Below are 18,199 nucleotides of genomic sequence, written 5' to 3'. Positions count from 1 at the left end.
CTAGTAAGATTACAAAGAACCAATGCACAAATATGGGGGAATATATAGCCTTGTCTGTAACAATATAGGTAAGGTAAGAACCAACTTACCTTGCTCAGATTGTTGAATCAACGTTATAAGTGAATTGACAGAAACAACAAAACGTCTTCTTCCTGGCAATCCACTCAACTGACTGTCACGAAATTTACGCTACACTTTTCCAGGTCTCTCCGCTAGCATGCAGCAAAATTGTCTGTTTTCTAACAAGCTTCCTTGCGCGTAAACTTGGGTGTTCGGCATTACCTCAGTGTTCGTGAATACCCCGGTTTATATATCTATATCTATCTATCTATCTATCTATCTATCTATATATATATATATATATATATATATATATAGAGAGAGAGAGAGAGAGAGAGAGAGAGAGAGAGAGAGACTGCATTTATACATTAACATACATGCTTAGGAGAAAAGTGTCAAGAACAGAGAGAACCGAATTGAAGTGGGACTTTAAAGCATTCCGCTGTAATATGATATTCCCTTGTTAAAAGTGTTTATTGATGTGTGTGTGTGTGATGGGGGGTCGAAATGAAGAGGCATAGATCATTCTGTTGCAGATATGCTGCCTTTCGTTCTGCATTTTGACAAGAGACATTAGGTAACAATTTCGTAAGTTTTTCTCTTATTGCTGCAAGTACATTAAAAAAAAAACTTTGCACTCAATAGGGGGGCTCGAGCTGGGTAAGACCTCATAAATACGCCACTGGTCATAATGAAAAATACTCATGAATGTATACTCCAGTGACAGCCTTGTCTTAATAAGTGCGTGATTTATCGTTTAGAATCATTTTTTAGGTCTACAAAATAATTCGTTTTTCTCTATTTTCTGGAAAACTACTTACGAGTGTTTACACTGATGTATGCCATTTTGTTCTACTTAATCAGATCTTTTAACTAGTACGTGTCTGATCTTTGAATAAAGTTTTTCGTTAAACGCTAATCATACATTATAGAATTTATTAGTCATATGCGTAACTGCAACACCTAAGAAAGTACAACTCATATTTAGTACAAAAATACAAAATAAAATATCATTTCTCCATATTAGTGAAGTCACGAAGATCTAGGTAAAATACAGTGAGACATCAATATCTCGAAGCTGAAGGGAATAGATAAAAATTCGAGTTATCGAGTTTTTACAGTAATCAAGGTTTGAGTTATCAAGGTGGCCATAACAAAAATTTCAGGTACCAAGTTACCGCCTTTCTCATGAAAAGTGACTATATAACCTCTATAACTCGAAGTTTTATTCATTCAATCTCTATAACTCGAAATTGTGAAAGTTCCTTATGGCTATGAGTGAAACACAATTACAGTACACATTAGCAACAATGGCAGGACTAGTAACAATGAAAATTACGTAAAAGGATAGGGCTATACTTCGAGTAATCGAGGTCACATCAAGAGAAATTCGACTTATACAGGTAAACTTCGACTCGTAAAGGTTCGCAGATACGAAAGTTCGAGTTACCAAGGTTAACCTTTAAAAATCGACTTATCGAAGTTCTAATTTTTAAACATTCGACTTGCAGAGGTTATTTTAACACTGAGTATTATGGAGATTTCAAAGGAATGTGAAAAAAAAATCGAATTATCGAGGCCCAACTGTATTTAAAAGGAAACTATGTTCTTTAGCGAGAATGTACTATGTATTATGTTTCTTGCTGCCCTACTTCTTTCTCGGATGTCCCTGTTCTGTGATGTTTATTTAAATACTCGTACTTGATTATGGCTACTTGCCAACCGTCCGGTATTTTACCGGACAGTTCGGTTTTGACCTCCCTGTCCGGTGTCCGGTACGACTTCAAAACCGGACGTTAAACATCCGGTAATTTTTCCTCTTATTAGTCCTATTCTATGTTCTATTCAGATTATTTTGGAGTGACGAAAGGAATTGTTTGTCGATGAACATGGTTAAAGAAGAGCTTATAATTGGCTTTGATATCGACCTGTCCTGCGCGGAATTTGCTGAAGAGTTGAAGGCAGAAAAATTTACTAAACTTGTGAAAATTGCTAAAGGTCAATAAAAGTATATTTTCAAGAGCGCAGATAGCACTGCTTCACCCTCAGTACATCTTCCAATTAAATAATGCACCAAGATCCAGTAAAAGTATAATTACACTACCAGCCCTAGCGAAGCGGGTGCGACAAATTTTCCAAGTATATTTTGTGCATGCCATAATTATATGTACTTTTGTGTTTTAATTAAGATGTATTATTGACGATCATGGGCGGCGATTAGGGGGGGCAAGAGGGGGCAGTTGCCCCCCCACTTTTTTGAAGTGACGCCCTAATTTATATAGTTTCATTTGGAAATGTAAACAGGGTGTCCACACAATTTGGAGAAAAATTCTCTGACTTTTCCCTGACTCCATGACGAAAGTTTCAGATTTCCCTGAGCCCTGGATAACTTAAAAATATAGAAAAAAGAAAGAAACCACATCCTCCACACTCCCCATAGTTGGCCTTGATCTCTTCCGCTTCTGTTTCTCTCTTTTTTCAATTTTCTTTCCAAAGGAATGTAAATTTACAAACATGTGCAATAGGCCGATATTGATTAGGCCTACATATTACACAAAATGTAAAGTTACAAACAAAAGTGTGTAACACACACACATACACACACACATTATGTAACACATACTTTTGCTGGTGCAGTTGTTAAATGCAACCCATTTAGAAATTTGTTTTCGTCCTTTCTCGCATAGTTTTCTTCTCATTGATCTGAATATTCTTCTTGTCTTCGCAGTTTAATTTTCTTCTCTTCTTCCTCCAGCTCCTTTAGTTGTTGCTGACTCTTCCGTTTCTTTCTCCTCTTCTCGCCTCCAGCATTTATTTCTCTTTTCTTTTCCAAAACTCACCTGATATTGTCTCATTGAACTTTTCACTGAACTTATCATACCACTTGTAATTATTAATCCTGATGATCCACCTATTCTCATCACAGAATCATATATGATCTACTGAGCCACCAGAGATTCTTCTTGTAGGTTGTCAACAATGAGAATTTTATTTATTGTGACACCACTTTCAAAAAATGCGTTTCCGTGAAAGAAGATAAAACATATTTTCATAAAACTGACCATAAGTCTACGAAGTTCTTCCCATTTCCTAAGACTAAGTAGAAAACTCATCAAGTCCAATACCATCTCTGTCATTGGCTATGAATTCATTCGAAAGTTCGGGGGCGCGGTGGTTCAGTGGTAGATTGTTCACCTCTGGTGCTTGGGGTCCCTGGTTCGATCCCAGCTCGCGCTTTGTGGATTTTGTGCTGAACAAACACCGTGCTCGTGGGTTTTTTCGGGGTTCTCCCGTTTCCTCCCACTTTCTTCATTCCACCATTTCATTCATTCATCACGGTGTCCTTTACCCTAACCGGCATAACCGTGGGACGTAACACTTAAAGATTTCATTTCATTTTTTTTTTCATTCGAATGTTCCTTAAATTCTTCAGTCTGAGCTTTCACTGTGAGCAGGAGATACAATTTTTTCGCGTTCTCAGCCACTTGTCCAGATGTCCTCTTGGCACCATGCAATTCTTCTAGAACAGCGTCTACCTTTTTGAGCAAATATGCCAGGATGCACTTAGTTGTGTTTCTAGCAGAAAATTAGTTTCAAGAACTATATCAGAGAACACTGACTCCCTCAATATCATCATTGAGAACGCCACATTTTGCATCCAGTAAGAATAAAGAAATCAACCCTATTTCATAAATTCAGTAACTGAACAATGGACCTAAATCGATTTTTCGCTGACTTTCCCTGACCAATCTGCCACTTCCCTGACTTCACCTGATACATTTTTACTTCCCTGATCTTTTCCTGACTTTCACTTACTTTCCAGAATGTGGACACCCTGGTAAAGGTTTTGTATGTATTACTGTTTCATAGAAAGAAATGGTGCCATATATTTGCCATTGCGTGAGTACGTATTGGTTATTTGTCTTAACGTGGAGTTAAGAAAGCTACAGTAATTGCGTTTTAATTGCAATTCAAAGCAATTAATATTGCAATTGCATATTTCTTTAAATGTCATAGCATATGCTTGCAGTTCTTACTATATTTTATTTTCCAAGAGTAAAAAGATTCATTTAATGGCATGTGTGGAATTAAAAGATATAAGTTGTTCATTAACTCCCAGTTTCAATATAACTTTTGCAAAGCAAACGTCATTAATCATTACTATGATTAATATTATCCCTTCTATTTATTTGTTTTGCAAATTTATTAAATAATCTGATCACACAATTTTCCAGACAGAATTTTAAGATGCTCATGAGCAAGGACTCAAATCTCTTCTTACTCTTTCGTTGTTTAAGTGTATAAAGGACTAGCACCTACCTGTATTGCTCTTATGAATTTCCTTAATAAAATAGAAATACGATATACGGTATTTTAAGTAAAGAAAGATGCTATCCTATTAGTTATGCAACATTTCATCAAACAGTGTTAGAAACAATAAGGAAATCTAATATTGATATACAATTGTTCACATCATGCCTTGCCCCCCACTTTTAATGCCCAACCGCCGCCACTGTTGACGATAGACTACAAAAATTACTGTGCCGATTCAATCAAACCTGGAAGAAGTAAGTTTTAATAAATGCTTCAAAAGTAATTAAATTCGAACTCCGAATCGCTCAATTTTATATGGAGAAACCATTTTCGGGTTGTTCACTTTTTTTTGACAAGCGATTATGTCACAAATTTTTAAAAAGATATAAGTACTCCTGGAGGGTATCCGGTATTTACATTTTCAAAACTTGGCAATCCTCACTTGCATACGGTGCTCACATGTAGAATATTAACACAAAATTCATTGAAATTTTAGAGAGGCAAGAAAAAAAATATTCTTCATTCAACGAAGCTTCTGATCCTGATGTAAACATTGCAGAATTGTATTACTCCGCCAGTCATCGGATGATTGGCTATCGGTCAGCACTTCGATCGAGAAGCACGTGCTTGTACCACGCAGTTTACAAAACAAGACCACCACGAGAAATATTGTGATCTTGCAGACGAAACGATTAATTTCAAACATGGCTATTTTGCATTATAAAAGCAAGCAATAATTACTACATATTAAAGTTTGAATTTCTATTTGTTTCCCTAATCGCGATTAAAATAACAATAATGCTAATTGATGATTTGATTGTGGGTTTAAAAGTAAACAAAAGCGAAAAATAAAAACATGTTAACATACCTATTGCGAATCTGACATGGGTTGAATCCCTTCCATATCCGTATCCACGCTCTCACTGCTACTTGTGTCAGCAACATTTATAACCAAACGGTGAACAACTGAGTCACAGATCCCATCCAATTCTAAGAATTTTTCCTCCTCGCCTACGACGTGTTTAATGCACTCTTGCCACTTATCAGCTGTTACTTGCTCCAAACCCTTTTGAACCAAGCTCTTAACTTCCTTGATTTTGAACGTGGTATTGTTACTTCCAACGTAACCCTTGACCTGACTCCACACCAACTCAATCGGGTTAAAGAAACAATGGTAGGGAGGGAGTCTTAAAACAGTGTGGCCAGCGTTTTCTGCCATACTGTCAATAATATATTTATCATATTTTGATTTTACATTTGCTGCTTTTATCACCTGAATTAGCTCGTCTTTTATCATGTCTTTTGTGTATGGTATGTCTTTATTTCCCATCCATTCAATAATATCGTTTTTGACCCACGATCTGTTTGGAATGCGCTCTGACTTTACACTGTGATATGGCGCATTGTCCATGACAATCACACTGTTAGGTTCGAGTTTCGGCAAAATGTTTCGAAACCAATTGCTAAACACATCACATGTCATCATCATGATAATCCCCCCCTTTTGTTTGATTCAAAAAGCAAGACCCCTCCCTCCAAAAAACTGACTTCACTTCCAATATGTAGGAGAATCAGGCGCTTCCCTGTAGGATTTTTCAAGCCGGTGCTCAAATCTGAAAGAAACGCTTGCTTTCTATCTTTTACATTTGAGTCAACCCACACTTTTGTTGTTGTATGACCTTCATTGACCCAAGTGTCATCAAGGTAATATATTTTTTTACCTTGTTGCCTGTAGGAACGAATTTTCCTTAGGTATTCCCTACGCCAGTGTATTATATCTTCATGATCAATGATTATTTGTTTTCGATTTCTGCGGACAAATTCGAACCCGATTTCACACAGTAGAGTATAAAAGCTCGTTCTTTTGAAATTAGGTAAATCTGTATCGCTGTTTACAGCGGATAGCACTTTATTGATTGTCGGTGGTTCATTTCTCACATAAAATTGATGAACTTTTCTACGAATAGCAGTTCTTACAAATTCATCACACTGAACTTCCAATACTGGTTTCTCACGTCTATGTTTCTTCCCGGGAGGTGACAGTATTCCTTTTTTTAATCTTTCACTGCGAGCACCATTAACACTAAACACACACAGCAGTAAATTCTGCAGTTAATTTCACTATGTCTTTTATGGCTAGCGTTGGATGTTTTTCACACAGCTTATGGAAAACATTGAGAACAATACGTTTTTCACCACTGCGCAACGGTTTACTTTGTCGATGTTTTACATATTCTCCACACGCGGCCATATTGTAAACTATAATTCGCGCGAAGGTGGAGCAAAGCCACTTTCTGCGCATGCGTATTCTCTTTTATTGCATTAATTCAATTTCATTCTTAGATACATTGTTACTTCTATTATTTAATTGTAAGGAAATTGCATTTCTGAAAATGAGCTTTATAAGAAACAAAAACATTTAAAAAAGAGCTTACTTGATGATGGACTATTTTCTTCGACCGCATGGATGTTGATAGGCTCTGTAACCAATGAAATAAAGCTATCACCACGTGTATTTGTTTACATGAAGTACTGAACGTTCCTTGAATAAACTTTAGTTGAAATGCTTTAAACCAGTGTTATCAACTAAAAACTTATATAATAGTACACAATATATACAAGAAAAAATATGTTTCAACAGAAACGTGCAATATATAATGGAAATGAATAACTTTAGAAGGTACGTAAATACAGTACAACCCCTCAAATCCGAACCCCGGAAATCCGAAAACCCGGCAAATCCGAACACGTTCTCAGGAGAGAAAAAAAAATAACTACAGCTGGAAAATGAAAAAAAAAATAGATTTAATCACACAAATTTAGTTTCTTTAATGTTTTAACATTTTTAGACTTAATGCTTATTCTAAATCATTATCTAATTATATTCTTACAAGAAGACAGTTATAGATATGCGACAATCATTTTGGACATGAGTGTACACCCGTCAGTCAAGGTCACTGCCCTTTCGACCACTGGCCACCCTCCCTAACCTCAGTCATTGTTTTACCGCCAATTCAGTGACGAAATAAGTACGTAATATTATTTCCCGGGCAATCCGAACCCCCGAAATCCGAACAGGCTTCAGCCCCAATTAGTTCGGATTTGAGGGGTTGTACTGTACTAGGAAAATTAATGAGTGACAACAAACACAAATAAAAAAATAAATAAATTACAACAATAGTAGAATATTTTAATTTTCATTACAGATAAATTTTGCTATTATTGTCAATAATTGTTTCTTTTGAGGAGTCATAACAACATTGTATTAAAGATGCTGAAGGGATAACTGCGTCAAAATTATTATAAGATAAAATAATGTTTTCAAGGCAAAATTGTAAGTATTGAGACTAAGTTTCGCTTAGAGTATATAAGAAATATCTGAACTAACAGTAAGTACGAACTAAATCAATAAATTCATTTTTATGTTCACTAAGAAGATAGCAGCTTCACTAATCATAAAATGATCCATGGATAGAAAAAGTAGATGAAAGTTATGATAGTAAATTATTTACATCTAATAGTGTAGTATAATATTTACGGCCGTCAAAATAAATACTGTATGTACTATTATTATTCATGAAATTATTTTATCATATACGTACAGACACTGGCGCAAATCCCGGGGGGACGAGGGGGACATGTCCCCCCCAATCTTGGACCTGGGGGGGACTGTCCCCCCCAATAATCTGATTTAAAAAGTGCTTTTTCGGATAAGTGTCATTATTTATGTCCGACTGCTCCAAAGGAATGTAAGATGAAATTGATTTCTCTTGGCTTTTCCATTTTTTTTCTAAAAAAGAATCGTATTCTGTAGTATTTCAAACTGAACGTCGTGCTGTAGTGAGTTTAGTAGTCTCATCAATATGTATTAATTCCGCTTCCGCTATTTGGGCACAAATTGCAATAAATGCCAGAGGAGGATATGCCCCTCTCCTCATGCTGGAAAGTTGTCTCAGCTGTAGGTACGGGCACACATTCCGGGGAAATGGGGAGACATGTCCCCCCCCAACATTGGAACTGGAGGCTCTCCCAATAATCCGATTTGAAAAGTGCTTTTTGCAGATAACTGTGATGAGTTGTGTCCGACTGGCACAAAGGAAAGTGAGATGAAATTTGTTTCTCTTGGCTTTTCCATTTTTAATGAAAATGAAGGCGTGCGACTGTGCGTGACGTAACCTGATATGAAATCTTATCTCCTCCTCTCCCCTAGGCCCTAGCACACGAAGAGTATATAGACTATCCAACGTCAGTAGAACCCATCTTTTCAGTAAATGCGCATTTAATCTATTTGTAGTATCAGCCTAGGCATCTACTCATGCTTCGTAAGCTAACTAACTCTATAGCCTATGGAATCCGGAGGTTCAATGCCGCGTTCACAAAAGCTCTCCACTGACTTCTATTTTTAGCCAACTGGATCCAGTTTCTAGTTTGTATTCCTATCTCTGCGAGATCCATCTTAATATTGTCTTCCCATCTGCGCCTAGATCTTCTTAAAAGTCGTTTTCCGATTGGTCTTACCACTAACACTTTGAAAGCGTTCCTACTTTCTTCCATCCTGGCTACATGTCCTGCCCACCTAAGCCTCCTAGACTTGATGACCTTAACAATGTTTGGTAAGCCGTATAATTTACGTAGTTCGTCGTTATGAAGTTTCCACCATTCCCCATTCCCGTTCCTCTTGGTCCGAATATTTCTCTCGGGATCTTGTTCTCAAATACTTTCAGTCTATGCTCTGCACTCAGTAAGCGACCATGTTTCGAAACCATACAGAACAACAGGTATGATTATCGTTTTATACATTTTAAGCTTCAAATCCCTCGACAGAATTCGCGACAACAAGAGGTTTTGAACTGAATAATAACACGAATTCCCTGTTTTTAGTCGACATTTAATTTCTTCGTGAATATGATTTTCGTCTGTTAATATTGATCCTAGATATTTGAAAGTATCCACTTTATCAAAAGTATTATTTAAAATTTTAACACATACATGAATTGCCGTATTACGGTCCCGACGCACTTCCATGTATTTAGTTTTCTCTGCATTTATTTCTAAACCCATGTCCATGCAAGCGCGTCTAATAAGACCTTTGCATTTCTTTCTATTTTTCTCCTATCATCCCCTACTAAGTTTACATAATCAGCGTACGCATAACCTGGTGAACACTGTTCAGCTCTAGGCCCTGGTTGCTACCTTTGATTTTCCTTATGGCGTATTCCAGGACAAAGTTGAATAATAATGGCGACAACGCATCTTCTTGTTTCAGGCCATTGTTAACGTGAAAGCTCGTGGCCAAAAATTTTCCTACCCGGACTTTACTTTGGGATTCATTTAAACATGCCTTAATTGATCTAATTAGCTTTATCGGTATTCCAAATTCTGTAAGAACGTTGTACAATGTTTCTCTCCTAACCGAGTTATAAGCCTTTCTAAAATCAATAAATAGTTGATGTACCGGACTACTGTATTCCCGCTTGTTTTCAAGTATTTGGCGAATGGTAAATATTTGGTCGATAGTTGATCGATTTCGTCTAAATCCACACTGATAATTTCCAAACATTTCATCTGCGTATGGGGTCAATATTGCTAATAGAATGTTTGAAAGGATTTTATAGGATATTAACAGAAGAGAGATGCCTCGATAATTATTGCAGCCAGTTTTGTCGCCTTTCTTGTGGATTGGAACAATGATTGATTCTTCCCACTCTTGTGGCAATTCTTCCTTGTTGTAGATAAGGAGAATGAGTTTGTGTATCTTGTTCCACAATTTTTTGCCTCCAGCTAAAATTAACTCAGCCGGAATTTCGTTTACACCCGAGATTTGTGTTTCTTTAATTTCTTTATAGCGATTTTTACTTCTATTCGATTGGGTTCTGGAATATATGGTTCTGCGGTGTGTATCTTCCTTTCTCCACGCACATTAGTTTTTGGCTGCGTGTTAAACAAATCGTCAAAGAAATCTTTCCATCTATTTAAAATGCTGTCTGTATCAGTGAGAACTGTTCCATCAGCTTTCTTTCATATATAAGAACGAGGTTCATAGCCTTTCTTAAATTCGTTGATCCCTTTATACATGTCCCGTATGTTTTTATTTTTACTATTATCTTCAAGTTCCAAAATTTTAGCTTTCAAAATATCGCGTTTCTTTGTTCTAAGAGTTTTGGAAGTTCCTCGCCTGATGTCTACGAAATTTTGTGTAGTTATTTCATTCGGATTTTGTAGCCAACGTAATTTTGCCTGTTTTCTCTTCTCTGCTAGTTCGAACCATGGTTTGTTCCTACGTATTTCCGCGTGTCCCAATTTTTCTTTTGAGAGAGGATGTTTCGTAAGCAAAGAAAAGAATTCAATTGCTGGAACATTTTTCTCTATAATCTTAAGGTTACATCTGTTAAGTAAAGAGTATAACATGCGTCAGATTTCCGAAACGATTCCTGTAATGTTATTGAGATTATAATCATTTTGCTCAAAGAGTATTGTTGCGTCATACATAATTGATATTCTTTCTTCATGGTTTTGGGGAAGGCGTCATTTATATTATTATATTACTATAAAACAATTTTAACGTGGATCTTTGTGGATGCCTAATTAGAAACATACCAATTATAAATATGCATGTATTCAGATTTCAGAATGTTTTCACATCAGTGATTTGTAATACTGATATGTACTACTACTTCATCTACATCACCTAATATATAATATACTCTACAACAGTTGATCAGATTCATCTACCGTAATATGAGTTTCATCTCCCTTATCTAGAATAAGCCTCAAATCTGCCCACCTTCCAATGTTGAAGACAACCAATGGCGTATTTAGGATTTTCTTTCAAGGGCTATGCCCAACACAAGGAAGGAAGTGGGCAATTGCCCACCTGAGTTTGAGAATTAAATATATTTTAATTTATGCATTTTGAAGTTATAATGGCAAGAATTACAGATCGATAAATCCTATATGATATGATACAAAAATTTAGAGGTGAATCTAACCCTTTATTCTATTCATACAAGAAAAAGAAAACATCCTCTTGGCCGTCCTAATTTCCCGGGCTAATTATTCCCCCGTTTTGATTTTCTTTAATGCAAACATTTCCTTCATTTAAAAATAACTAAACGATATAATTGTTCCTTTGTTATAATAACTAAAGTTCTGTCATGTTGATATCCGCGCATGTTGGTGTGGTACATTAGTTTCGCTTATCAACTCTTCTTAGTTTTGGTGTTACTGATGACGGCCAACTTGAATCACAACTGACAACGGTCGATAAAGTATGATAGGCGAAATGAAAGTAGTAACGTCAAGAAAAAGAAACAGAAAAATAGAAAGGATGACAGAAAGAACTATTAAGGACGCAGTTCTTATATGGAATGAAATTTGACAAATACAGTATTATTTCTGAACAAAAAGCATAAGAAAATGGAAAGTCAATGACATTCTTAAAAATGGTAAGAAGGATTATTGTTGTACGTGGAATGCGTAAAACTAACAAATTATTTCGAGGGGAGAATGAGCCCGATAGCCTCCTAAATACGTCACTGAAAACAATTCTGCTCCCCTGATCCGTCAGAGCATTGTTTTTCAACTTCATAAATATTTTGAACATCGTATATATATATATATATATATATATATATATATATATATATATATATATATATATGGGAACGTCTTACCTGTCCCCCCCAATGTTGAAGACAGATTTGCGCCTTTGCGTACAGACAATCCTTGACTTAAGTAAATAGATCATTCGAGGGCTCTTTGCGTAAGACGAAATTTACTTAAATCGAATTTTTACCATGACCTAAGATCAGTGGCGTATTTACGATTTTGTTTCGGGAGGGGCTTTGCTAACTTTCGGGGGGGGCTTTGCCTGCAAATGTGAAAATTCAGCAAGATATTTCATTTACTTTACTATACTAAGTAAGATTTCGGGGGGGGGCTTAAGCCCGGAAGCCACCCCCCTAAATACGCCACTGCCTAAGATTTATTGCTAACACATATGAGAAAAATACTGTTTAATAAATAATTCTACAATGTAAAAACTCAATTACATATATGTTTTATAAGTAGGATAGAGAACCTTATATTCTTACGAAGTCAATAATAAAAAAGTAACCAATGAACAACAGTTCAACATTAGTTACTTACCTCATTCGTTTATGTCTCACTCACTAGATGGCTTTCAAAATAGAATTTAGAGATACTACTTCTTATTTCAGATGCAAGTACCGATCGTAAATTTTACTTAAATTAAAAAATTTCTTAGGTAAGCATGAATTCATGTAACTTGGGGACTATCTGTACAATGTTTGAAGATGTTAACAGATTACGTAATCTGGATAGGTCTAGAGCTTCCTCGCGGCTAAGCGCTTAGCATACATGGCTTTAGCGTGGGAGACCTAGGTTTGATTCCTGGTGGGATCTCATGTGGTTCGGATCCCACGTTAAGCTGTAGGTCCACGTCTCATGTAGTCTCGCTGCTAAAAGGGACACTAAACTTCAAAATCCAAAACCCAATCCATTTGAAAAGATCTACTTGTAATAAAAGATCCTACGTATTAATAAGTAAAATATATTAGGAAAACAGTGGATCCTTTGCGGTTCATTTTAGTTTTTTTTTCGGGTTTGTCTTAACAGGTATGAATTAATTTTGCTAAATTACAGATTTTGGCATTCAGTTTTTTAGAGGTTCTGAACAGGCTCTTATAATGCTGTGGCAAAAATTATGTCAAGCATTCCTCGACATCGACTGTAGTCAATAAATTAAAAACAAATCTCACTCGACAAAGGATCCCAAAGGGTAACGGTGAGATGCACTGCTCTCGGAAGATAAACCGAAAACTAAGAAGTGAATCCACAGACTTAACTCTCCAGATTATGTTTCACTTTATGTGGACAGAAATAAGTTAAATATTACTCACTAAAATGTGTGTGTGTTTTTTTTAACTAAGTATCTTAAGAGGCAGATGTACAGTATATGTTTTATATATAGTAAACATATACTTCCTTGTTAAATCTGCATGTTCTTCCCACACGAATCTGTTTTACATAATCCATCTTAAAGATTTGGTTATGCAGAAATAATTTAGAACCAAATATTATTTTCAATTTCAAACCATCTGCATTGCAGTACTTTGGAAAGTTATGCATTCATCTGTAATTTGTTAATTCGATTACCAACTTGACAGATTCAGAAATACTAAAATTAATACCTTGTTGTTAGGTATTTAAAATATTACATAGCATCATCTGTATGCAAAATGTTTTATCGAGATACAAAAATTGAGGATGTATTTGTAAAAGTTGTAAAGAGATTAGACCATGCAGTGGGGTAACTTAGAGTGTTCCATTGTGATTCTTTCAAATTTCTTTAAGATTTTTCTGTTTCCACGATAAAGAAAAGTTGTCCAGACTTGTATGTCCAGATAATGCTTCTTTAGTAATTGCTTGTGATTAACGTTGTCGAAGGCTTTGAAGAATGAATTACTCTGTAGCGTATTTTTTTTATTTATTTATTGATTTAATAACTTAACAAGAATATTCTACTTTGTACACTATATTTTCTTCTTGTCAAGTAATCATTTACAACTAATAATGAGTAATTTATTTTACAGTTTATAGAGATTACAGACAGGAACCTCTGTCTAAATCATCATATAGTCCATCTTCTTCAGAGTATAGGGGTTTCTACAAACAACCAATGAAGTCTTCCAGCTACGGAAGTTTTGGAAGTTCTTATGCAGCTGCTTCCAGACACCGGACGAATGAACATCCGTCGAAGTTTAGCTATCCAAATTCTAAGTATCAAAGCAGTAGTTTTGTTGATACTAGACATGTAAACTTCAAGGACGAAACTTCTCTAAATTCTTCCAGTTATCAATATGGTACATCTACCGGTACTTCTAAAAATAATGCTTATCAAACACAATTTCGACAAAATGTTCCCAGTTGCAATTATAAGTTTTCACATCCTCAGTTGAAGAAAGAGACCCAACCCGTAATACTTGATCCTTTGAGGTTTGAACGTAAACGTTCTGTTCCAGAACGAATGCCTGTGACCGCAAATGTAACGAATCTAACGCCAAAAGGACGGAACGACAAAATTTATCCGAGGCGCATTGGCCTTACCCCAGGATATGGTGGTTTTGTTCCTGGAGCTCAGTTTCAACTTGGAAAAACATTTGGAAGTTCCACTGTTAACTGCAAACAATGGCTCAAATAACTGGCCAATACACAACTTATTTATTATTATTATTTTGTACATTTTAAATTATGTATTGTGTTTTGAGGAAATATATTCTTAATGTGTGTGAGTTTAACACATTGTGTCCTTATTTCTATTAGTGTAGTGGTAGTGTTTTATTACTATGTCTTTCTATTAGGTTAATAATTTTCAATCAGGAATACAAGTAAATATTGGAGTATAGAGTATACTGAGGAAAGTATAAGAAATTAAACCAGATGGCACGTATTACCATATAACGAAAATGAATGAACAAATATTAAGGTGGGGGCTGGTGGCTCAGTGGTAGAGCGCTTACCTCTGGTCCCTGGTTCGATCCCCGGACAAGAAAATTTGTGATGGACAACATTGTTTTTGTGGGATTTCTCAGGGTACTCCCGTTTCCTTCCACATTCTCATCCCACTGATTCTTCCATCATTCACTTACCTTAATCATCCATTTCTCTTAGTCTAACGGTCATAATCGTGGGACGTTTAACTGCAAGATTTCATCTTATTTTCAATGAACGAATGTTGAGTTTAAATTTACTTTCCTTATCAGCGACTGAGATTAATTACAAGTAAAAAAAAAAAAAAAAAAAAAAGAGCACAAGTCAAGTTTCATCAATACAGGCCAAAAACGCAAATGCATTTCGTTTAGAATGTTTCAAAAATTGTTAAAATAATGAATATATCAATACATAAATTAATACAAAGTTGCTGCGAAACATAACGCCGCAAAAATTAAAGTTACGGAAGTTATTCTAGTAATCAACAGAATTAAACATTTATTTTTTTCGAAACTGTTCATCAGATTAGGAGTCCTATGATAATTGGAGCCATGCTGTGGTTAAATTTTTTTTGAAGCTCCACACTTGTTAATATCTGCTTCTATCATTTAGAAATTTTGCATAATTTGCTCAAATACTGTACAGGAAAGAAAGCAGCTTATTGTAACTTACATTGAGCTTCTTTGATCGAATTTGTAAGGGTAAGTTGGACCCATCTTGTAAAAGTATTTCGGTCTTAAACTACTATAAAGTTTTACTTAATGAACAGAGTATCTTGTTATTACAATACATGAAAAGTTATCCTATTTCAAGTTCCAGCACCCGAACTTCCGTACCATGTCTACTGACTTAAGAATTGCTGTCCAGGTGGGCTACCAAGTTCACATAGCACGGTTGCACCTTTAATAACCTTAATAGGAAATTAACACTAGCCTCAACAACGCATTTTGCAGACCTGTGGTAATATTTCGCCAGAGAGCCCCCGAGGGGCGCAACTCGATTGAATCAAATGGCTGAAGCTATGTAAGATAAACCGACCGAATATTGGATACTTTTTAAAATAGCTATAGTTATCCTACTCAAAATTATTCAAAATGCATTGTTCTTGCTGATGTGAATTCTTATTCCATTACTATTTATAATATTAAGCTTCTATGGTGTTGCACTTTTTTGTTCTTAAGAAGGAAACTGAAAAATGGAAAAATTTGAGGACTTAAAAAATCCATCCTAATATCGGATAGTGGACATGTCTAATATTGGATAGAATTTATCATGGAATTTCAATAAAATTACATGTAATATTGTAAAACGTTTATTTATCACAAACTGTTACACTTACTGTTAGAGTTACATATTGTTAACTTTTTATAATATTATAGTTACAAAATGAAAGCACCCTGATGGTTATATGGTTAGCGTACACCTCTTCGGCGTGAAAGATCTGGGTTCGATTCCTGACGGGAGCTTATGAGATTTGGATTCCAGGTTAAGCTGTAAGTTCACGTCTCACATAGCCTCACTGCAGAAAGAAACGGTAAATCCTAATACAGTTGCAAAATGACTATTTTACGAACATTTACAATTAGCGTAATTTATTTCTTAAAATTATCACTACTATGCCTGTCAGTTACACATAATTCATAATACAGCACATAATTGATGTGCTCAAACCCGTATTTGGGTAAGTGCTATTCTGTGCTCGAGCACAGGGCGACAGAATCTTGGAATTCTTTTAAGATTCATAATAAAGTAGTATTTAAAACTAACAACCCTCACAGTCCCGCGCAAGGGCGAGAAAATACGTTAATGTGTTTAATTCGCTTTTATTGCAGTAGTTACTAAATAGCATACTTATCTGATTATTTTTTTAAAAAAGTCATCCTCTCCCACCCCCACCCAGTACCGTGCCGTGGAAAATCAGCGACCGGGGTGAGAGTATACGACGGCGCCCCCATATATATATTCCAAGTAATTTTTGCTTTCTTTTGCCCCTTTCTCTCCCGATTTTTTCGCCCCCTTACTTCGGCACCCGGGGCCGTCGCTCCGCTCGCTCCCCCCACGGCACGATCCTGCCCCCACCCCAAGGGGTAAGGATGAACTTGAACATCATGAAAACTGATACCGTTAAACTCGGTGACCTCGAAAACTATGAATTGAACACTACTATCTGTCGTTTTCGATTACTTTTAAAATCCTGCCCCCTCCCTGGGAAGTGGAATATGACTTTGAAGTTGAATCGGATTAAAACTGTTATTTTTCATCTTATCGACCCCAGAAACTATGAATTCAACTCTAATATTGGTCGTTTTCGGGAGAGAGGCAAATTTAGTGTGGGGGCGGCAAATTATTTAGAGCACATGGGCGCATAATATATAAATACGGCCCTGCATGTGCTCATCGGTAGCAATGAATGCACCAAATCCACTCTACGAAATTGTAGAAGAACGTTATAAATCCTGTGTAATCTTACATCTGATATCTGACATTTGGCAGGCTTAACTCGATATTCGGACGGAAGATATCACGCAGGAACGATTATCATCAGGGCCCGGATTTTGTTGACAAGTCAACTTTTTTCTATTATGCATAGGACATGGCAAGTTGAAATAAAAACTTTATTCATCAACTCTAGGTTCTAAAAATATATCTTTTTATGGTCAACATTTTGTTACTTTTTGCCGTTTTGAAGTTTTAGGTCATTTTTTAATATTTTAAGGTAACTTTTAGGTCACTTATGGTCTTTTTATTCTTTTTCTTCTACATAAAGAAATCTTAAAATGAACACTGTTTACGGATTTGAAGAACACGAAGTTAAATGATCTCTTTTCCTGCTTCCTGACTATTGGGGTGGAAAAACTGCATTCCTAACAAGCTCTTGAATACTAAGCTGTAGTTGGTTGACGAGGGGTGGGGGTTGGTAGGTAGTGAAACAGATGGGTTTGGGTTGTTGACCACATAAGATATGATCACGTGAATAACTAAAAATAAATTGGAAGGCGTTCAAAGATTTTAAACTTTTTTTTATCTATTATTCTCGTGTATACAGTCTACACTTGCGAACTTTGATTCCTAGTTTCAAACTTATACTGAACTTTACTTCCTAGTTTCAACTCAAGAGTGAATTGACACTTTCAGTACTTACAATACAAGTTTGACTGATCATTGAACACACCATTTGATCAATGGGCTGCAGCTAATTGAAACAAAACTTTTGAAAATGACAGAAATGATATTTAAAATCCAATAGATATTAAAAAAATGTCCATAAAAAACGCAAGTTTAAAGTCAATTTTTGTGAATTTTAGGGTCATTT

At 35.8% G+C, this 18,199-nt stretch overlaps 2 protein-coding genes across 2 annotated transcripts; one reads left to right on the top strand and one right to left on the bottom strand.

Annotated features, from left to right (window-relative positions):
• Window positions 1-5,242: 5,242 nt before the first annotated feature.
• Window positions 5,243-5,863, bottom strand: LOC145689202 (uncharacterized). Its single transcript, XM_081763337.1, has one exon. It carries the CDS (start codon window positions 5,861-5,863, stop codon window positions 5,243-5,245), a length of 621 nt encoding a protein of 206 aa, XP_081619463.1.
• Window positions 5,864-7,603: 1,740 nt separating this feature from the next.
• LOC145688883 (uncharacterized) lies at window positions 7,604-14,679 on the top strand. Its single transcript, XM_081763047.1, has 2 exons — window positions 7,604-7,708; window positions 13,989-14,679. The coding sequence occupies exons 1-2, from the start codon at window positions 7,690-7,692 to the stop codon at window positions 14,594-14,596; spliced, it is 627 nt and encodes a 208-aa protein (XP_081619173.1). The 5' UTR covers window positions 7,604-7,689; the 3' UTR covers window positions 14,597-14,679.
• Window positions 14,680-18,199: the final 3,520 nt, after the last annotated feature.

This window comes from Thermobia domestica, chromosome 7 (assembly GCF_964235325.1).
Source record: "Thermobia domestica chromosome 7, izTheDome1.hap1.1, whole genome shotgun sequence".
NCBI classification, from domain to species: domain Eukaryota; kingdom Metazoa; phylum Arthropoda; class Insecta; order Zygentoma; family Lepismatidae; genus Thermobia; species Thermobia domestica.
This window is presented reverse-complemented; position numbering and strand designations above follow the sequence as displayed.

Excerpts from the sequence above, each read along its gene's own strand:
- LOC145689202 (XM_081763337.1), bottom strand. The coding sequence starts at position 5,863 with ATGATGATGACATGTGATGTGTTTAGCAATTGGTTTCGAAACATTTTG.